Source organism: Pongo pygmaeus, chromosome 1 (assembly GCF_028885625.2).
Source record: "Pongo pygmaeus isolate AG05252 chromosome 1, NHGRI_mPonPyg2-v2.0_pri, whole genome shotgun sequence".
Lineage (NCBI taxonomy): Eukaryota > Metazoa > Chordata > Mammalia > Primates > Hominidae > Pongo > Pongo pygmaeus.
The window spans coordinates 76421964-76444716 of NC_072373.2; the positions used below are offsets into that span (position 1 = coordinate 76421964).

General features: G+C 38.5%; 1 protein-coding gene and 1 long non-coding RNA gene across 4 annotated transcripts in view; one reads left to right on the forward strand and one right to left on the reverse strand.

Annotated features, from left to right (window-relative positions):
• The window catches only part of LOC129021143 (uncharacterized), a 121814-nt gene that overhangs the window by 26611 nt on the left and 72450 nt on the right, over nt 1-22753 (reverse strand). The window lies entirely within an intron of this gene.
• The window catches only part of SLC9C2 (solute carrier family 9 member C2 (putative)), a 111052-nt gene that overhangs the window by 20980 nt on the left and 67319 nt on the right, over nt 1-22753 (forward strand). Inside the window, exons 5-9 of the mRNA XM_054465775.1 lie at nt 400-565; nt 4581-4697; nt 6201-6362; nt 11454-11553; nt 14882-15025. Of these exons, the coding sequence (XP_054321750.1) occupies nt 400-565; nt 4581-4697; nt 6201-6362; nt 11454-11553; nt 14882-15025 (689 nt within the window). The remainder of the gene's footprint in view (nt 1-399; nt 566-4580; nt 4698-6200; nt 6363-11453; nt 11554-14881; nt 15026-22753) is intronic.

Genomic DNA, 22753 nt, shown 5'->3' on the forward strand with positions numbered 1-22753 from the left:
GTGACTATTTTAGAGTCTTGGTATATAAATTTGTGTCATGTACCAGACACAATATGTCAGTAACAATTTACTTTCCAAACTAATCAGGATATGTCTTATATAGAAGCAGGAGAAATTTGCATTCTGTTTTAAGAACCTTTCATATTGAGAACAATTGAACTAGAATAACAACAAGAAAGATAGTTGAGTCAGTCTTTTTAATAATAAGGTAGAATCTTGCTTATTTGAAAGGGGCGGTTTCTTTGTGGCAGGTGGTTAAACTAGAATACCTTTTAAAGTTATCTTCCAGGGTAATTGTATAACATTTACAACAAAGATCTGACTCTTAGGATATAAGTAAATGCCATCATGCCATCTTTAGATGTTAAGTCTAATACTGTGTTATGAATTGGTTCACAGGTCTTGTTAACTGGATTAATTAGCTTTTCTACAGCAAGCATCATAATTGGATATGTTGTTATAAAATTCAATAAAGATTCATGGGATTTGCAATCTTGCCTACTCTTTAGCATCACCCTTGGCATTATAGATCCTCTTCGTTCTGTGAATTCACTAAAAACTATTGGTATGTCACATTTATTTCTCTCTCTTATCTTGAAAATATAAGGGTACATTATTTTCTTTTGATTATATTTTTCTTGCATGAATTGTGCACCCAGAAGAATAAGAATCTGTGCTTTTTTTTTCACCTTGAGAGGCAGAGCACTGATTGACTTTAAGGAGACAGTGCAAATAAGACAACCACCAAGGAGATGAGATAAATAGTGCCAATTATAATCTCCAAGGAAGTTTTTCAATTTTTTCAAAGAAAAAGTAACCTTGTAGAAGGTGATAAAAATTGGCATTCCTATTCTGTTCCAGTGAATTCTTAGCCACAAGGTAGATATTCTAAGTTGGTGAGTTTGTTTACCAATAAGGGGAAACATTAAAGATCCCTAACGAGACTATTCCAAGGCCTTGCTACCTCTTGTTAGAACTGCCTCCATTTGGAATAGCTAAGGTTTGGCAGGTGGTGGAGGGGTTTATAGTTTATCTTCAAGAAAAGGGGTAAGGATATAGTTTGGCACTCAAATGTATTACTCAATAAATCTTATTCCCAAGAGGATTTGGAGTCCTGCACTATTTCCCATATTATTTGGTAAGGTGGAAGATGATTTCACTCTGAAATATCCCCCTATTGTCAGGTTTTTTTTCCTTTGTTCCTTCTAAAAACAACAACAACAAAAATGGGATACACGTGCAGAATGTGCAGATTTGTTACATAGGTATATGGGTGCCATGGTGGTTTGCTGCACCTATTGACCTGTACTCTAAGCTCACTCCCCTCACCTCCACCCCGCAACAGGCCCCGGTGTGTGTTGTTCCCCTCCCTGTGTCCATATGTTCTCTTTGTTCAACTCCCACTTATGAGCGAGAACATGTGGTATTTGGTTTTCTGTTCCTGTGTTAGTTTGCTGAGGATGATGGCTTCAAGCTTCAGCCATGTCCCTGCAAAGGACATGATCTCATTTCTTTTTATGGCTGCATAGTGTTCCATGGTGTTTATGTACCACATTTTCTTTATCCAGTCTATCATGGATGGGCATTTGGGTTGGTTCCATGTCTTTGCTATTGTAAATAGTGCTGTAATAAACATACATGTGTATGTGTCTTTATAGTAGAATGATGTATATTCCTTTGGGTATATACCCGGTAATGGGATTGCTGGGTCAAATGGTCGGGTTTTATTAACACAGCAGTATCAACATGAATGGCTAGATGCTATGGTTTCTGTTTTTGACTCAGAAATATTTTCCTAACCAATTTTAAAGTATCAGTTGTATTTAGTGGAAATATACTACCTTATGATTGGAGTGAGAAACCTCCAACCTTTCCAGCTTGTGATATTCTTATTTTCACACTCCTAGCTGGGAAAACATAGGGTTTTAGGCACTTTTGGAGGTTCTGTTCTAAATTGTTACGAGGTAGATACATTTCTCAAAGACTCTGATCCTGTTCTCTTTTTTCTCTTTGCTCCCATAAGTACAATTTTTTTCTCTTTCCTTACCTGTGTTATTCTTTCAACCATTTGTATTTACCTCTTGTTTCATTACCTCATTTTGCTTCCTGCTCTCCTTTCTGCACTCTCTTGACTGTAAATGGTTATAATAAACTATAAATGTTATTTATTGCAGTTTCAACATTCAATTTTTTTTTTCAAAAAAAGGAGTACAGTAGAACGTCTTCTTTTTTTTAATTTTTCTATTTTTTGAGACGGAGTTTCACTCTATACCCCAGGCTGGAGTGCAATGGCACGATCTTGGCTCATGGCAACCTCCACCCCCTGGGTTTAAGCGATTCTCCTGCCTCAGCCTCCCGAGTAACTGGGGTTACAGCCATGTGCTGCTACGCCCAGATAATTTTTGTATTTTTTAGTAGAGAGGGGGTTTTGCCATGTTGGCCAGGCTGATCTCGAACTCCTGACCTCAGATGATCCACTCACCTCGGCCTCCCAAAGTGCTGGGATTACAGGCATGAGCCACTGCACCCGGCTGAAAGTCTTCTATTTCTTTAAGACAAAACTAGTGAAGGTATTGGGTTGGCTCTTAATTTTTATATTTTTTTATGTCAGCAACACTCAGGAGGTTAGATGGATTCTGGATCCAGTAGCATTGTCTCCTGATAAGACAAATTTGACTTATTTTTATGGGGAAAGTCACTCTCACTTGTTTTGGGTGTTGGCTGGGCCATCATATTGTCCCTTTGTGTGAATTAGATAAATGGTTCTTTCTTCAAAACAGTTTTCTTTTATTTAATAGTCATAATACATTATTTTTAAAGGAAAAACTATTTTTTGCCAAATGCCTATAATTATAATACACAGAACTACAATTTCTATAATGTTAATAGTGTTTCTTTTGATGAGATGCCCATCTGCATTGTAAACCTGTACAACCTAAATCTAAAGTGGACTGGCCCAGTCAAAAATGTAGTAGACGTTCATATGTAAGTTAAAAGGAAATTGTCTATCCATTACCTGTTTTAAAAGAGTGTAAGGGCTTAAATAACTTTTATTTTAAAGCAAATCTGGAAGAGGATCTTGTAAAGAAATAAAATATAGAGTGTTAGTATGATCTCAATTGAGTAAAAAGAATCATGTGCTTAGAAAAGGACTTCAACTTCCAAATGGTTATATCTGGGTCATCATAGAATTATAGAAGATTTGTTTTATTCTTTTCTTTTCCAAATTTTACAATGAATATAATTCATTGTGGACTAATATAAATTAGGCCCACATTAAGCCAAAAGAGAAGGTGGAGAGAGCTTGAAGATGTAGCAATAGAAACTGTCTAAAATGAAACACAGAGAGAAAAGGACGAGAAAACATGAACTGAGCATCAGTGTGAGCTGTGGACAACTTCAAATGACCTAATGTATGAGTCCCTGAAAGAAAAGAGAGGGAGGAACAAAAAATTTGAAGAAATCCTGGAGAAAAAGTTTCTAAATTTGATAATAATGAAAGCTACAGATTCAACAAGCTCAATAAACTGCAAGCCCAAGAAATATAAAGAAGACTACACAAAAGCACATAAAAAGCAAATTCCTTAAAACCAATTATAAAGAGAAAATTTTAAAAGCAGTCAGAGACAAAAGTCACATTGTATTTAGAGAAACAAAAATAACGACAACAGACTTAGAATTCTACACTCAGTGAAAATATATTTTGAAAGAGAAGGTAAAATGAAGACTTTCTTAAACATACAAAAACTGAAAGAATTTATCATCTGCAGGCCTGCACTACAAAATTGTTAAAAGTCTTCTAGGCAGAAAGAAGATGATGTTAGATGGAAATTTGGCTGTGGAATTTTATCTACTCAAGCCTCTGGAAATCACAACCAATCTATTTTTGTTTTCTATGTATCTGTCTATCACGGATATTTCATATAAATCAAATCATACAATATGTGGCTTTTGTGTCTGGCTTCTTTCACTTAGTGTAATGTTTTCAAGGTTCAAATTTTAATATGTATCAGTAAGTACTTCATTCCTTTTTGTGGAGGAATAATATTCCATTGTAGGGATATATCACATGTATTTATTCATTTATCAGCTGATAGACATTGAGTTGTTTCCACCTTTTAGCTCTTATGAATACTACTATTATGAATATTTATGTACAAATCTTTGCGTGGACATACATTGTCAATTACCTTGGGTATATACCTAGGAGTAGAATTGCTGGGTCCTATTTTGTACTTATTTCTAAAATGAGGTTATTTTGGAATCTGATTCAGGTTTATTCAAACTAAATGTGGTACCTTGAGAAGTATTTGTCTCATTCTGAAACTCAAGTATGGTTGAGACAATGAACAATACAAGCAGTGCTATCGCCATGTTTCTTTGCCATTGCAAATACAGGAGGCACAATATAGAAATTTAAAAATGGTGATTGTGATTGTCTTACAGACCCATCCCAGTCATAGTTGCCTTGTTCTTTCTCTTTTTTCTTTTCCTGTTCTTTCTCTTCTGTTTCTGCTTCCTGTGCAAGAACATTATTTTCATGTAGCATATTGAGTTATATTTTGTATTTCCTTTTTCAGGCATTTCTAAAATATACATTGATCTCATTAGAGGAGAATCATTGATCATTTGTAGCATCGCATCAATTTTTTTTGGAAATGCTCGGGGCAACAGAATCCACTTTTCTATTTTTAGAGGTAGGAGCATTTTTTTTCTGTATATTTTCTAAAATCATTCTCATTAAAATTAAAATACATTCAAATGTTTTAACTTTGCTGCCTTCTCTATACTTTACTTTTGGGCTGATTACAATGATATATGAAGTAACAAGAAAAAAATCATAGTTGACCATCTGCATCCACGGATTCAACCAACTGCGGATCAAAAATATTCAGAAAAACTCAATAAAAATAACAATACAACAATAAAAATGCAAATTAAAATGCAATACAGTATAGCTATTTACATAGAGTATTTGCATTGTATTAAGTATTAGAAGTAACCTAGAGATGATTTAAAGTACACAGAAGTATGTGCTGTAGGTTATATGCAAATAATATGCTATTTTATATCCAAGGTTTTGAGAATCTGCAGATTTTGGTATCCAAAGGGGTTCCTGGAACAAATGCCCCATGGATACCCGAAGGAGAACTGCATGTGTGTTCTTGGACATTAAGGGGGAAAGAATATTTAAAAAGTGCTTTAGTTTTTCTCAATATGCATAAATGCATGTGTGCACACATATAGTGTCACAATAGACACATATAGTGTCAGCTTGCTCAGATTTACTTCTTTACTGGATCAATCTGGATCTCAGTGACTGAGTGCTAAGAATTGGCTTGGTTCTGGATTTGCGTCTGAGAGTGAAAGCAGAACATTGTATGCAGGACTGGAGAATCCAGTCCTAGAAGTGACAAGACCCAGATTCCTGCAGCTAAAGCCCACTGGGATATGAAGCTGTTGCCTTGCTAGGTTTCCAGATGTGTTACCAGTAGAAATGAAAAGGGGAAAAAATCACAGTATGAAGGGGGAAAATGTGTTTTTCTGATATACTTTTGTGATAGTCACAAGAGGAGGAAGACACTAAAAGGAGAAATAAATATTAATGAATAAAGAGGGGTTTGCAGTGCTTCTCAATGAGGGAGCTACCGGGCATTGGGGTGGGACAATTTTTGTCATTTAGGACTACCCTGATAGCTACCCACTGACTGCCACTAGTGCCCCCAGTTATTGTGACTAATGAAAATTTCTTATCTTCATTTTCCAATGTCTCCTGGGCTAGGGGCAGGGGTCATAAACTAACTGCAGGTTAGCAGTGACCCTGGGCCTAGTTAGCTTGGTCTTGACATAGTTTATCTAAAAATTTTTAATTTAGATTTTTTTTTGTTTAGACATTCACTCTAAACCCATTTGTCACGAGTTTTTCACATTTATTCTCCTTGCCTTTCTCTTGAGGACATTTGAATCTTCTATCCCTAGATAAGCAAACCTTAAGCTGCAGACTGTAAGGAAAGGTTATTTTGAGAGAGGCTTTTTTACCAGACTTTCACGAGACACTCCTATTTGCTGAAAAATAAGGTCCCCACTCAAAATCTCACAAGCAAACCAAAGTACAAAGACCCGAATGCCATCAGTGAAAGAGACAAAAGTTATAGCTCAAGTTTTTATTTCTTATTTTTTCTTTCTTTCTTTTTTTTTAGATTTACATGTAGGCATTGGACTCAGCTATGACATTTTGGGAAGCATAATATTTGGATATTGGTGTGCAAAAATCATTCGGTGTATATTGGCTGACGTTTTTAGCAATATGCTGACTAATATCATTCTCTGCTTTTCAATGGTGTACATGACTTTCTATATTGGTAAGGCAGAAATAAATGCAAAAATTACTGTCCTTAAAGTAAGCTTTATACACGTTTATTTTTTCCTGATCTTGAATCCAGTTGCTTCTCCTCCTTTTTGTGGCCCCACTGTGTGTCCTGTCCTATTATTTTACTTACCTCTAGCTCTTTCCTGGTCTTTCTTAATATCCTTTTTATTTCAACTCCATGTCCAATTTTCTTGCACTGTTCCCTGTGGTTACTCTTTTATTCTTTTTGGACTCTTCATTTGACTTTGTATATAGTCACTGGCATTCCCCAGGCAGAGGAATCAACACTGAGCTCATTTCTGCTCTAATCCTGAGAACAAACCATCTGCAAACTGAGAAGGCTAGGAGAGATGCTCTTGAGGCTTTTCTAGATCAACAGCCTTTAATTCAATGGATGCCAAATTGAGAAGACTGTAGAAATGGCAGCTCTTACTTAGGCTAAGAGTCAGGAAAGGAGAGGTATATTTATTGTTGAAAGAGAAGCAGGAGAGTGAAATAATCACAGGAGTAAGAGTGCTCAGCACTGGCTGACCTTCAGCTAGTTTAGTCCAATGAAATGGAGATTTAAGTGTTTACTGGCCTGACAGAGGTGCCCGGTCCCTAAGAGACATAGTAACTGCGGCCAAATTGTCAAATTCCACTTTTGCTCTCATCTCACACAGTGAAGCAACTTCGGTTCTTGAAAGACCTCAGGTATCAAGAGGTTAATTACTTCTCTTTCACCTCCAGTTACCTAAAAGCGCTGCTTCTTCTGCAGATTAATTGCCACCTGAGGGTTTCTCACTGCCCTGAGTCAGTAAAATTATAGAAAGCATTCACTGAAGGCTCATTTCCTTCAAATTTCTTCATTTTTCCCCTCTCCTATGCTGCTTTTTATAGATGCCTTAAATGTTTGAAGAAAAAAATTTAGTCTATTTTTCTACTAGACTGTGAGTTCCTTGAGGTGGAGGCTCTTAGTCATCTTTTCATTTGTTCTCTTTTCTATGTTTGGAGCTTGCCATATGCCTGATAGTAATTTAACACATGTTGGTTGAATAAACTGCTACTAGTCCTCAAAGAGTTTTGGAGTTAGGCAGACTTGAGTTCAAATCTGAGCTCTGCAATTTATTAGCTTGGTGACCCTGGAAAATTACTTAACCTCTCTACGGTTCACTTTCCTTATCTTTAAAAGTGGTATGATAGGCTGGGCACAGTGGCTCATGCCTGTAATCCCAGCACTTTGGGAGGCCGAGGCAGGCAGATCACTTGAGGCCAGGAGTTTGAGACCAGCCTGGCCAATATAGTGAAACCCTGTCTCTACTAAAAGTTCAAAAAATTAGCCAGGTGTGCTGGCGCACGCCTGTAATTCCAGCTACTGGGGAGGCTAAGGCACAAGAATCCCTTGTACCCGGGAGGCAGAGGTTGCAATGAGCCAAGATCACGCCATTGCACTTCAGCCTGGGCAACAGAGTGAGACTCTGTCTCAAAAAAAAAAAAAAAAAGTGTTATATCACCTAATGTATTAAGGGTATTGCCGGCATTAATGAGATAATCTGTCATGTGACTCACTCCTGCTGGTGTGCTGATAGCTCTTGCTGGCTTGCCAGAGCTGATTATCCTCCTGTCTTTCAAACTCTGTTCAAGTGACATTATGTTGAGAGCTCGAAATTGGCCACAGTGAGAGTCTTTATACCATAGAAATTGGAAGACACTGCAACACTGCAACTCAGGGCTCCCTCTACCGCCCCAACCTTCAACTGGGTTTTAAAAAGTTTTTTTCCCTTACTGCCTGTATAATTGCAGAAAACAGCTGGCTTTAAACATTTACCAGCACATCACTGGGCTCAAGGTAGGGCAGTCAATAAATATGAGTTCCTATTCCCTTTTCCTTCTAAAAAATGGAGATGCTTCCAGTCAATGTGTGGCATCATCCTAACCAGATGTGTATGAATTGAGGGCAGGCAGGTAGGATGGGGTTCCCTGGAGTCTTTTAGCATTATTGCCACATTAGAAGACTCCCATTTCTGACATACAACTTTTCAAGTTGGAATAGGGTTGTTTGGTTAAGCAGTATGAATTCCTTATGCTCATTCAGGTATACAGCCAAAAAGCTGATCAATTCAGCTCAATCCCAATTCAATTCAAATCAAATGTTTACCAAAAATATATTTGAGCATTATGAAGTCTGATTATTTTGTGCTAACTAAACGGCATCATACGACTTTGAAGCTGATTTCTGTGAAGGAGTATAAGTCGCATAGCTGTGGAGAAAAAGATCCTTAAACAATTGAGACACTTGTGATTTAGATTTTAGGAGGTGGAGATTGCAGAGAACTGAGCCAGGACCTTGGTTCTAGTTTAAGCTCTACCCTCAGTTCCTTCACCTGTAAAATGGGGAGACTGAGTTAGGCAGTGATGGGGTGGTAAATTGGCTCTCTGGGAAGAGAAAAAGCCCCGATTTGCAGTGCTTGTCAATTTTCATGGGATAAATACATCTACTGTGGCTGATTTCAAGGATGGCTTTGGTTAGCAACCTGCTCACAAAGTTACTAAAAAATTAACAATTAACTTTCCTGAGGAGGTACCAGGTCTCTAAGAATCAGCCTTAAAGAGAATGATGATTTTCTCTAGAAATTATGCCTTTGAGATTGTAGCTGTCACCAGCAGAGAGGAAATATCTGTATTTTGGTTGCATTTGTTCAGGTAAGACTTACAGCAGAGTGTGGATGAATGATAGAAGGTAGGAATTTAGCATTAACCACTCAGGCTTAAATACATCCCAGAGTCAGCACTTGTGTGTGCTATATATACTGATTTCAGCCAATAATTCTTTGTAGCTTCAAGGCAGCGCTGTGCCGCTGCTCAGAATGAAAGCTTGCTAGGTAGCCTCCTGTTTTAGGTTGAATTGTGTCCCCCCAAAAGATGTTGAAGTCCTACATTCCGGTACCTGTAAAGGTGACTTTATTTAGAAAGAGGACCTTTGTAGATGACCAAGTTAAGATGCAGTCATTAGGGTGGGTCCTAATCCAGTATGACTGTATCCTTATAAAAAGGGGAAATTTGGACACAGCGACAGATACACATAGAGGGAAGATTATGTGAAGACACAGAGAGAATACCAGCTATAAGCCAAGAATGCCTGAAACTACCAGAAGCTAGGAGAGAGGCCTGGGACAGAATCTCCATCACAGCCCTCAGAAGGAACCAACCCTGCTGATCTTAGACTTCTATCTCCGGAACTGTGAGACAATACGTTTCTGTGGTTTAAGCCCCCCAGTTTGTGCTATTCAATTATGGCAGTCCCAGGAAACCAATACACCTCCCTCCTCTATTACACTTTCCTCTGCTTCAGGAATTAAAAAACAACCTCAGGCAGTCCTTTACTCATACTTAGTAAGTTCCTGAAAGCAAAGTCAGAAAAAGGCAGTGTTATAAGGAGATGTTCCATAGCCAGAAAGCGAAAATATAGATAAAATTCTCACTTATATATTCTCTAATGTTACATTTCTTTCATGTTGTTTAATTTTGTTCTTTTCCCTGACTAATGAACATACCATCAATTGGCTTAAGTCCAAAAAACATCTGATTGAGGTTGGAGAGTCACCTCTTTGAGTGTTGATGTATAATTCATGAAAGAACATGGGTTCTATAAAAGTGTAGGCTAGAGGCATTCCAAGAGGGATTCCTCCATCCTAGCAAGGAGGAATATTTTATCAAGTGACAGTGTTTAGAATTTTGGGGAGAATGGAGATAATAAAAAGTAGAAGGAGTTTTTGTCATCTTTATAATTGTTTTAAAAGTCTACAAACAATGCATCCCCTTATTGCCTGTAACTGGGGCTTATCACTTCCACTGTCCCTTCTTTATAAAATACTAATTATAAAGAATTGGAAATTGAAAGATAGTTTCCCTGTCATCACAGTTTGTGGCACTCCTGGTTTTATTGTCATTGGTTATTTAAAGTAAATTCAGTTAAATAAGTAGATAAAAAGAAGTCTAAAGTGAACTTAAGGGATTAGATAAACCAAAAGAATAGTAAACTCCTCTTTAAATTAATAAACAATATTAATTTACTAAGCAATAAAGTAATAAAAACAATTAACAGCATGATAGTATTATCACTTATTCATTGCTTTAAAAGTGTGGCAAGCATTTTCATGTTTTCTAATTTGATTTTCACAACTGTATGAGTCATAACTATTTTACACCTATTTTATAGTTACATGGCCACTAATGGAGGAAGGTGAGGTCATGTTCCAAAAGCAACCAGCTCTGCTTTGCCCCAAAGCTCTTCCAATCCTATCTTTCATATTCTTTGTCTTCCTTTCTGTCTGATGGTTTTAATGTGCTATTTGAAGACTCTGCAGCCTAAGACTGCAGAATATTTATGGTATTCAAATATCCTTCAGGTTGGTTTTCCTGCCTCAGACTATTAATACATTTACACATTTGTTTAGAGCCCAACAAATTACAAGTTTAATTAGGGAGGTCTATAGCTGTAAAAGAAAAGCAGGTGTAAGGAACTGGAGTCATCAGAAGCACTGAGCTTGGCTCACAACTCCCGGCACATGTAGTGCAGTATTTCTGAGATGCTTAAAGGACACCTTGAGGGCTGTTGAACTTATTTTCCATTAGCCCTATCCTCAGTGATGGTCTCCAGCAGGACTTGGCAAACTGCGACTCTTGGGCCAAATCTGCCTGTTAGCTAAAAATGGTTTTTACATCTTAAAATGGCACAAAAGAAGAATATTTTGTAGCATATGAAAATTACGTGAAATTTGGACTTCAGTGTCTATAAACCAAATTTTACTGGACACATCCGTTTACGTATTATCTATGGCTGCTTTTATACTACAACAGCTGAGTTGAGCCATTGTAACGAGGCTGTATGCATCACAAACACCAAATATTTACTATGTGGCCCTTTATAGAAAAAGTTTGCCAGCCCGAGGTTTACTGGATTAGGTCAATCCCTTGAAGCAACTTTCTAAGAACTACTACTTCTCTTAAGATTCCCACCAATTCTTTATTCAAGATAAAGTGTCTCAGTGTGCAGATATTAATACATTGCATTTGATTCATTTGTTTTTTTTCTTCTCCCCAGTGGAATTTTTAGGAATGTCAGGCACTCTTGCCTTAGCCGCTGTAGGACTGAATTTAGATTCTTTAACTTTTAAACCGAAGATCGAACTTGTAATTACTAAGTAAGTTTCCTATCGTGCCCTTCGATGGATCTCATAGCAGTTTAGTGCATAAGGGGTCTCGCCTTCATGGACACTAGTAAAACTCTTTTTCCATAACATTTCTTTATCTTGAAAATTTTATTTTTGCTATCAGTTATATTTGAAAAGAATTTAAGGTGCCAACAATTATCAGCATTAATTGATACTCCTGTTATGAATGAAGTATCAGTGCCTCAGAAACCATGGTGTTTTTTGTATGTAACCTGACAAAAATTTACTTTGAACCATGGAGATTTAAAGATACATTTTTTCTTTGTTTCCTTCATAATATACCTAAATAACAGTATATTAATGTGGGAAGAGCTGGAAAAGAAGAGTAGCAGAAAGATGTAACATCAACAAAACTCTTACCTACCCTTTACTCCTGGTAATAAATGCCATATGGACATCTCTGGATAGAGGGAAAATCATTTGCCTGTCTGTGCAGAGAAATAAGTTAGCCTTTCTCTGAAAGACTATGATAAATTAGAGAATTGGTTCAGAATTATCGAATACCAAATCATCGTCTAATGTAGAAATTCCCACATCAGATGAAAACAAATGTCGAACTGAGAAAAATAAGCCATAATCTTGAGTTTTCCAATGAAAATTAATTTATTTAATGTAAGGACTATGCATTACTGTGAAATTATGTCCGTTCTACTTTTTTGTTGTTTATAATGTCCTTTCTTTTATGACATTCCAATGATGGAAGATGGTATTTTCTTTTCTACTTGGCAAAATGAAAAAACACGGGCGGCCAGGCACGGTGGCTCACGCCTGTAATCCCAGCACTTTGGGAGGCCGAGGCAGGCGGATCACAAGGTCAGGAGATCAAGACCATCCTGACTAGCATGGTGAAACCCCATCTCTACTAAAAATACAGAAAAAATTAGCCGGGCATGGTGGCAGGCTCCTGTAGTCCCAGCTACTTGGGAGGCTGAGGCAGGAGAATGGCATGAACCCGGGAGGCGGAGCTTGCAGCGAGCCGAGTTCGCACCACTGCACTCCAGCCTGAGTGACATAGCGAGACTCTGTCTCAAAAAACAAAAACAAACAAACAACAACAACAACAACAAAAAAACATGGGCACCTAAAACTATTCCAGTTTTGTGTGTATGTGAATGAAACATTACTGTGTTTTTAAATCCAGAAGCTTGGGAATAACCAGTTCATAGAACATCTACTTGGTGTAATGCTCAATTTAGACCGTTTCCTGAGCTCAGTGGTGCTGTCTGTTGACATCATTATAAATTACTTTCTATTCACTCAATTGTTTATTTTTTCACCCATTTGACCAATCCTTTCTTAATGTCTGGTGTGGTCTGGATGTTGCATCTTAGGTCTGGGGCTACGAAAATAAGTCCCTTCTCAGAGGTGCTCCTTGTTAAGTGGCAGACATGTTTATATAAGAAAGTAACAATATGTGTGAATAATTACGTATTTATTCAGGTTCTACTATACACATAATGCATTTTTTAGGTCCTGTGGAGAGATTTGAAAAAAAATTTCTTTCGAGACAGGATCTTGCTTTGCCTTCCAGGCTGAGGGGCAATGGCACTGTCAAAGCTCACTATGGCCTCCACCTCCAGGGCTCAAGCGATCCTCCCACCTCAGCCTCTCAAGTAGCTGGGACTACAGGCATGCACCAGGATACCTGGCTAATTTTTTATATTTTTTGTAGAGATGGGGTTTCACCTTGTTTCCCAGGCTGGTCTTGAACTCCTGGGCTCAAGCAATCTGTCCTCCTCAGCCTCCCAAAGTGCTGGGATTGCAAGCATGAGCCACTGTGCCCACATGACATTTTTTTAAAAGTATTTAACTCAGGCTGGGTGCGGTGGCTCACGCCTGTAATCTCAGTACTTTGGCAGGCCGAGGCAGGTGGATCACGAGGTCAGGAGATCAAGACCATCCTGGCTAACATGGTGAAACCCTGTCTGTACTAAAAATACAAAAAATTAGCTGGGTGTGGTGGCGGGTGCCTGTAGTCCCAGTTACTCAGGAGTCTGAGGCAGAAGAATGGTGTGAACCTGGGAGGTGGAGCTTGCAGTGAGCTGAGATCGTGCCACTTGCACTCCAGCCTGGGTGACAGAGCAAGACTCTGTCTCAAAAAAAAAAAAAAAAAAAAAAAAGTATTTAACTCAGTCAGTTATTCCATGACTTCTCAATTTTTTGAAAACTATGCACTGGGGTTTGAGGTCCCCCACTCAAAGTCTTCCCCAGTAGGGGTTCAGAATCAATTGAATTAAGAGATAGAAATCACTTGGAGAACCAAACTATTTCCTTGATTGGGGTAATGCTGTGTGTATCAAAGAACATGGTTTATGTCTGCAGCTAAAACGAGGCTTCCTTATGCTTCTTTCCGAGCATAAATTTTGAGATCCACCTGTAAGGAGATGGTTTGTGGGGCAGATGCACTTACCCAGTCAGCTGAAAGGGAAAGTCTTAGGAGAGAGAGTCTAGAGGAGGCAGGCCTTGAGATCTGCTTGTGGAAGTCACACTTAGGTCTGACCCAGGCGTGCTACCATATGGAACCATACAGAACAGAACATGTACTCTACTGAGGCCTCAGCCCCCTGCCCTAACCCACGTGCTCTGGTCTACTTAGCAAGAATCTCTGGGGGTGGTTCTGTCAATTTTTAGAATTCAATCTGGGTGATTCTAATGCTTTCTTCTGCTTAAAAACTACGTTAGTGCAGACAGTCAGCACCGTAGGAATTCAGAGCAGGACCACCTCCACCTAGGGTGCTTAAGATGCTTTCATGGACAACATGAGATTAGAGTTAGCCTTACAAGACTTTTAGGAATTCAGTAGACAGGAAAGCAGACAGGAGAGACTTTCAAAGTAAATAGAAGAGTATATGTGAGTCACAGAGGGAGAGGTTGTGCAGAGAGCATTGAGATGATCCTGTTAGCTATTGCAAAGTCAAAGTTACCGAGTTACCTCCTAGTAGCAACTACAACTCCGGGTTTAGCAGTAGCAGGCCCAACAGTTGACATGCTCCCACTGATTCCCAGAGAAATTGATAAATCATCAGCTGGGGGAGGTCCTCATTTTTCTGCTTTGCTCTTATTATTCTACTGTGAGAAGCAGCCCATGGGTATTGCTGTGATGAAGGTAACGAAAAATATGGAACTGGGTGCTTTTACAGCCAACAAAATTCTTTTAAATGTTGACTATAACAGAGATGAAGGCAAGGGCCTCTGCTAAGACAGCATGGTAGATATAAGATATATGATTTTATGTGAAAAGGAAAATATATTTTTAAGATGATTGTTTAAAATGTCATTTCTATTTCATTCATCCTAGGTTCTTAAGAATTTTTTCATCTGTATATGAACATTTAATATATGCTTTCTTTGGCATTGTGATTGGATGTGGAGAACTCAGCCATTATGAATTTTACACTATACCTTTCATATTCATTTTATTTACAACAGTGAATTTGGTAAGGTAAGAATAATATTTTAAAGTTTGTTTACTGAACTTAGATTCTCAAGGCCAGAATTAGAATTAGGAAGCAGTGGCATACAGCAAAAAGGGCTCTGGACATGGAGCCAGGAAACCTGCATTGTTATCAAGGCCTTGACAATAGCTTGCTTGCTGTTCAACTTGGGGTAAGTGTTTATTTTTCAAGATTTTATCCATAAAATGAGAGGGATCAACATCACCCATAAGCTAGATAGAAATGCAAATTCATGGGCCCATCTCAACCTACTGAATCAAATCTCTAAATATGAGATCCAGGAAATAGTTTTAACATGCTCTTCAGGTGGTTTGTATGCATGTTAAAGTTGAGCATCACTGGACCAGATTAATTGCTCTTAACATTTTTGTTGAATTTCACCATAATTTATTATCGTCAATAGCTATGAGAAAGCCACTATCATACTATGCACCAATAGCTGTGATAATGCACTTATCATGTACCGTATGCCATTGATATGAATATCACCTTGTGATGTATGTGTTATTGCATCACTTGACAAACGAAGCCCAGAGAATGTAAAAACCTGCCTAGAGTCACTCAACTCATAAGAGCAAATTTGGGATTTAAACCTGACTCCATGAGCATCCTTATTCTAGAATGCCATTGCCCACTGATGGTAGTTGTGTCTTCCATAAAAATTTATGACAATGTCTCCAAAAACACCGTCATTTTCACTCAGGATGGTGGCCAAGGTAGCTTGTCTTATAGTATGTTCCCAGGGAAACTTGAGTCTGCTGACTCAAGGCACTGCATGCAACTCAGATAGTCACTCTCACACAGAAGGCTGTGTACACAGCCCTGAGTGCCACCCCTATCCCCCACCTCATCAGAGTGGGGCCTAAATTGGTGCCTGCCTGCTGTTTCCATGCAGCTGTGAAATCAGTAGCCATCTTATCATCTTTTCTCTGGCTCTCTGTCTGGACTCTTATAAAACAGTTTTTAAGTTAGTCATTGCTCACTAGTGTAATTTAGGTGTTTATGTTTATTTCTGGATCCAAATTCCATCTCCCACACTTGTTAGCTTTGTGACTATGTAACTATGTGACTTTGGGTCATTACTTAATCTAAGTTTCAATTACTTATCTGTAGACTGGGCATAATAATAGATCATCTCAGAGGGTTGCTGTGAGGATTCAATGAGGTAATGCAAGTACAAGAATTTAGCACCATGCCTGGCACATAGTAAATGCTCAGTGAAGTGAGTTTTTGCCATGATTGTGGCTATCCTTATTTTCTCAGGATAAGACACAACTTTTGAAGCTTCAAAATAATGAAAGGATTCCCCAAAGAAATTATCAATAGGTTTTAAAACAAAACATTATTAATACAATTAAAACATGAAAACAAACCACCACTGTATTTGTTAATTCTTTCAGCAGATATTTATCAAGCACCTACTAAATGTCAGGCATTGTTCCAGGCACTTAGGACACCTCAGTGGACAAAATAGTCTGAAAACATGAAAATTTCTGCCATCATGGAGTTTACAATGTAATTGGGGTTTTCAGAAAAAAAACCAAAATCATGTTAAATAAAGAATATAATATATTAGAAAATAATAAAGACTATGAAAATAAATAAAGCATGGTGAGGAAGTTGGATGTGCCAGCACTAGATGGCAAGCTGCAATTCAAACCCAGTGGGCAGGGTAGGCCTCAATGAGAAAGTGACATTGGAATAAAGATATGAAAGAGGTGAGGGAGCCAGGCAGATGGGGGGAAAGACTCATAATTGTATATGCCCTAAGGGAGGGGCCAGCCTGGTATGTGCAATAAACAGCAGGGAGGCCTTGGTCACTGAAACAGAGAGAGAGGAGAGCAGGAGATGAGGATAGAGAGGTAAGTATGAAAAAAAGTAAGAGAAAGAACCCACATATGAATGCCTTTGTGAGTTAAGAAAACACCTGGGAGGATGTACATCAGCCCCTTAAGAGTGGTTACTTTCCTCTGGGGCATGGGATTTGTGAAGGGGAATAAAGTCAGGGCATTTTAGCTTTTAAAATGTATACTGAGGATAGAGCAAGATGGCAGATGAATAGAAGGCTCCACTGATCATCCCTCTCACCCCCTTGCAGGAACACCACATTTTAACAACTATCTGCACACAAAAAAGCACCTTCATAAGAACCAAAAATCAAGTGAGTGATCACAGTACCTACTTTAAAATTCATATTGCAGAAAGAGGCACTAAAGAGGGTAGGAAAAACAGTCATGGATTGCTGACACCACCCCTCCCCAGTCCTCCCCACCACAAAGCAGCTGTGTGGTGCAGAGAGAGAATCTGTGCACTTGGGGAAGGGAGACCACAGCAACTGGGGGAATTTGCATTGAACTTAGTGCTGGCCTGTGACAGTGGAAAGCAAAACTGTGCTGAACTCAGCCAACACCTGCCCACAGAGGGAACATTTAGACCAGCCCTAGCCAGAGGGGAAGTGCCCATTCCAGTGGTAGGAACTTGAGTTTCTCAGCAAGCTTGCTACCATGGGCTAAAGTGCTCTGGGATACTAAGTGAACTTGGAAGGCAGTCTAGGATATAAGGACTGCAATTCTTAGGCAAGTCCTGATGCTGTGCTGGTCTCAGAGCCAGTGGACTGGGGCAGTGCGTGACCTAGTGAGACAGCAGACAGGGTGGCTTGGGGAGTATTTGTGCCACCCCTCCCACAACCTGAAGCAGCGCAGCTCAGAACAATGAAAGTGACTTCTTCCTTCTGCTTGAGGAGAGGAGAGTGAAGAGTAAAAAGAACTTTGTCCTGCATCTTGGATACCAGCTCAACTACAGCAGAATAGGGCACTGGGTAGAGTTGTGAGGCCCCCAATTCAGGCTCTAGTTCCCGGACAACATTTGTAGACACACCCTGGGTCAGAAGAGAAATTGCTATCTTGAAGGGAAGGACCCAGTCCTGGCAGGATTCATCACCTGCTGACTAAAGAGCCCTTGGACCTTGAGTAAATAACAGCAATACACAGGTGGTATGCTGTGGGCCTTGGGTGAGACTCAGATGTGCTGGCTTCAGGTACCAGCTTGGCCACAGTAGGGTAGACACCAAGTAGGCTTTTGGGGTCCCAAGTCCAGGCCTAGGCATTCTTGAACTTGCCTTGGGCCAGAGGGGAGACCTCTGCCCTGAAGGGTGAGTCCCAGGCCTAGCAACATTCATTAAAAGCTGGCTTGAAGAGCCCTTGGGCCTTAAGTGAACATGGGTGGTGGTGTGGCAGAACTCCCTGGGGACTGGTGGTAGTGGTGGCCTTAGGGAGAGGCTTTCCTTCCTGTGGAAAAAGGAGGAAAGAGTGGGAAGAACTTTGTCTTATGGTTTGAATACCAGCTTAATCACAATAGAATAGAACACCAGGCAGATTTCTAAGGCTTTTCATACTACTTTTTATTTTTTATTTCTTTTTGGGACAGGATCTTGCTGTGTTGCCCAGGCTGGTCTTGAACTCCTGGGCTCAAGCGATTCTCCTGAATTGCTTGAGAAGAATTAGTCAGCTTGAAGACAGACTATTGGAGAACACACAGTCAGAAGACGCAAAAGAAAAAAGAATAAAAAAGAATGAGGCACACCTACTAGGAAATAACCTCAAAAGGGCAAGTCTAAGTGTTATTGGCCTTAAAGAGGAGGTAGAGAAAGAAATAGGGGTAGAAAGTTTATTCAAAGTGGTAATATCAGAGAACTTCCCAAACCAAGAGAAAGATACCAATATTCAAGTACAAGAAGGTTGTAGAACGCTGAGCAGATTTAACCCAAAGAAGGCTACCTCAAGACATTTAATAATCAAACTCCCAAAGATCACAGATAAAGAAAGGACCCTAAAAGCAGAAAAGAAACAACTTACAATGAAGCACCAATCAAGCAGAAATTCTAGAGTAAAAAATGCAAGTGACATACTGAGGAATGCATTAGAGTCTCTTAATAGCAGAACTGATCAAGCAGAAGGAAGAATTACTGAGCCTGAAGACAGGCTATTTGAAAATATGCAGTCAGAGGAGACAAAAGGCAAAAGTCTGGCAGCAGACTTTTCGGTGGAAACCTTACAGACTAGGAGAGAGTGGCATGACATATTTAAAGTGCTGAAGGAAAATAACTTTTACCCAAGAATAGTATACCTGCAAAAATATCCTTCAAACATGAAGGATAAATGAAGACTTTCCCAGACAAACAAAAGCTGAGGGATTTCATCAACATCAGACCTGTCCTAGAAGAAATGCTAAAGGGAGTTTTTCAATCTGAAAGAAAAGGATGTTAATGAGCAATAAGAAATGATCAGAAGATATAAAACTCACTGGTAATAGTAGGTACACACAAAAACATAGAATACTATGACACCGTAATTGTGGTGGGTAAACTACTCATATTTTGAATAGAAAGACTAAAAGATGAACCTATCAAACATGACAATTTCAACAAATTTTCAGGACATAGACTTACTGATAATAGTGGGTACATGGAAAATCATGGACTATTATAACACTGTCTGGCAATTCCTCAAAGAGCTAAAAGAGGAACTGCCATTTGGCCCAGCAATCTCATTATTCGGTGTATACCCAGAGGAATATAAATCATTTTACTATAAAGACACATGAACGTGAATGTTCATTGCAGCACTATTCACAATAGCAAAGGCATGGAATCAACCTAAATGCTCATCAATGCCAGATTGGATAAAGAAAATGTAATACATATACACCATGGAATACTATGCAGCCATAAAAAAGACTGAGATCATGTCTTTTGTGGAACATGGATAGAGTTGGAGGTTATTATCCTTAGCAAACTAACACGGGAACAGAAAACCAAACACTACATGTTATCACTTACAAGTGGAGGCTAAATGATAAGAACTTATGAATACAAAGAAAGAAACAACAGACACTGAGATCTATTTGAGGTGGGAGGATGGAAGGAGGGAGAGGAGCAGAAAAAATAACTATTAGGTACTGGGCTTAATACCTTCATGATGAAATAATAGGTACAATAAACCCCTGTGACATGTGTTTACCTATGTAACAAACCTTCACATGTACTCCCAAACCTAAAATAAAAGATTTTAAAAACTCTGTAATTGTGGTGTGTAAACTACTCCTAAGTAGAAATGCAAAATGACAAACTACATTTGTCGTAGTTGTAATTACTTCAACAACTTTTCAAGACATAGACAGTACATACAATAAGACATAAAGAAACAACAAAAAGTTAAATAGCAGGGGGGTAAAGTCAAAGTGTAGCTTTTTTATCAGTCTTCTTTTTGCTTATTTCTTCGTTTATGCAATTAGTGTTAAGTGTCATCAGTTTTAAATGATGGGTTATAAGATAGTATTTACCAGCCTCATGGTAACCTTAAATTAAAAAATACAACAGATAGACAAAAAATTAAAAGCAAGAAATTAAATCATACTGCCAGTGAAAATCACCTTCATTGAAAGGGCTGGAAGGAAGGAAAGAAGAAAGAGAAGACCACAAAACAACCAGAAAGCAAATAACAAAATAGTAGCAGTAAGTCCTTACTTATCAATAATAACATTGAATGTAAATGGACTAAACTCTCCAATCAAAAGACAGAGTGGCTGAATTAATAATAAAAAAACAAGACCCAATGATCTGTTGTCTCCAAGAAAAACACTTCACCTATAAAGATACATGTAGACTGACAATAAAGGGATGGAAAAGGACATTCCATGCCAGTGGAAACCAAAAAAGAGCAAGAGTAGCTATACTTACATCAGACAAAATACATTTCAAGACAAAAACTGTAAGAAGAGACAAAGAAGGTCATTATATAATGATAAAGGAGTCAATTCAGCAAGATGGTATGACAGTTTTAAATGTATATGCACCCAACACTGGAGCACCCAGATAAAACAAATATTATTAGTGCCAAAGAGAGAGAAACCTCAATGCAATAATAACTGAGACTTCAACACCCCACTTTTGGCATTGGACAGATCTTCCAGACAAAAATATTAACAAAGAAACATTGGACTTAATTTGCACCATGGAACAAATAGACCTTATAGATACTTACAGAACATTTTGTCCAAGGGCTGCAGAATACACATTTTTCTCCTCAGCACATGGATCATTCTGAAGGACAGACCATATGTTAGGTCATAAAACAAGTCTTAAAATGTTCAAAAAAACTGAAATAATATCAAGCATTTTCCAGAATAAAACAAGAAATCAATAACAAGAAGAATTTTGCAAACTATACAACACAGGTGAATTAAACAAAATGCTCCTGAATGAAAGTGCATCAATGAAGAAATTAAGAAAAACTGAAAAATTTCTTGAAACATATGATAATAGAAACACAACATACCAAAACTTATGGGATGCAGCAAAAGCAGTACTAAGAGGGAAATTTATAGCTACATGTGCCTACATCAAAAAAGAAAAAAAAAACAAACTCCAAACAAATAGCCTAATGATGCATCTTAAAGAACTAGAAAAGGAAGAGCAAACCAAACTCAAAATTGGTAGATGAAAAGAAATAATACATATTAGAGCACAAATAAATGAAATTGAAATGAAAAAAATAGAAAATATAAATGAAACAAAAAGTTGGTTTTTTGAAAAGATAAACAAAAATGACAAACATTTACCTAGACTAAGAAAAAAAGAGAAGATCCAAATAAATAGAATCAGAGATGAAAAGTGAGACATTATGATTGATACCACAGAAATTCAAAGGATCATTACTGGTTACCATGAGCAACTATATGCCAATAAATTGGAAAACCTAGAAGAAATGGACAAATTCCTAGACATGTACCACCTACCCTAACTGAATCATGGAGAGATCCAAAACCTGAACAGACCAACAACAAGTAATGAGATCAAAAGAAAGACCACGTGGGTACCAGATATCGGGAGACCTGCCCCGATAATCACGTAGGTTCTTTTCTATTTTCCTAAGCGTTGGCTGGCTTCAGAAATAAAGGGACAGAGTACAAAAGAGAGAAATTTTAAAGCTGGGCGTCTGGGGGAGACATCACACTTTGGTAGGATCCGTGATGCCCCACAAGCCACAAAAACCAGCAAGTTTTTATTAGGGAGTTTCAAAAGGGGAGGGAGTATACAAATAGGTGTGGGTGACAGACATCAAGTACTTAACAGGGTAATAGAATATCACAAGGGAAGTGGAGGCAGGGCGAGATCACAGGCCCACAGGACCGAGGTGAAATTAAAATTGCTAATGAAGTTTTGGGCACCACCGTCATTGATAACATCTTATCAGGAGACAGGGTTTTGAGATCAACCGTCTGACCAAAATTTATTAGGTGGGAATTTCCTCTTCCTAATAAGCCTAGGAGCACTATAGGATACTGGAGTTTATTTCACCTCTGCAATCTCGACCGTAAGAGACAGGTACGCCCCAGGGGGGCCAGTTCAGAGACCTACCCCTAGGTGCGCATTCTCTTTCTCAAGGACGTTCCATGCTGAGAAAAAGAATTCAGCGATATTTCTCCAATTTGCTTTTGAAAGAAGAGAAAATATGGCTCTGTTCTGCCCGGCTCACTGGCGGTCAGAGTTTAAGGTTATCTCTCTTATTCCCTGAACAATTGCTGTTATCCTGTTCTTTTTTCAGGGTGCCCACATTTCATATTGCTCAAACACACATGCTGTACAATTTTTGTAGTTAACACAATTATTACAGGGTCCTGGAACGATATACATCCTCTTCAACTGACAGGATTAA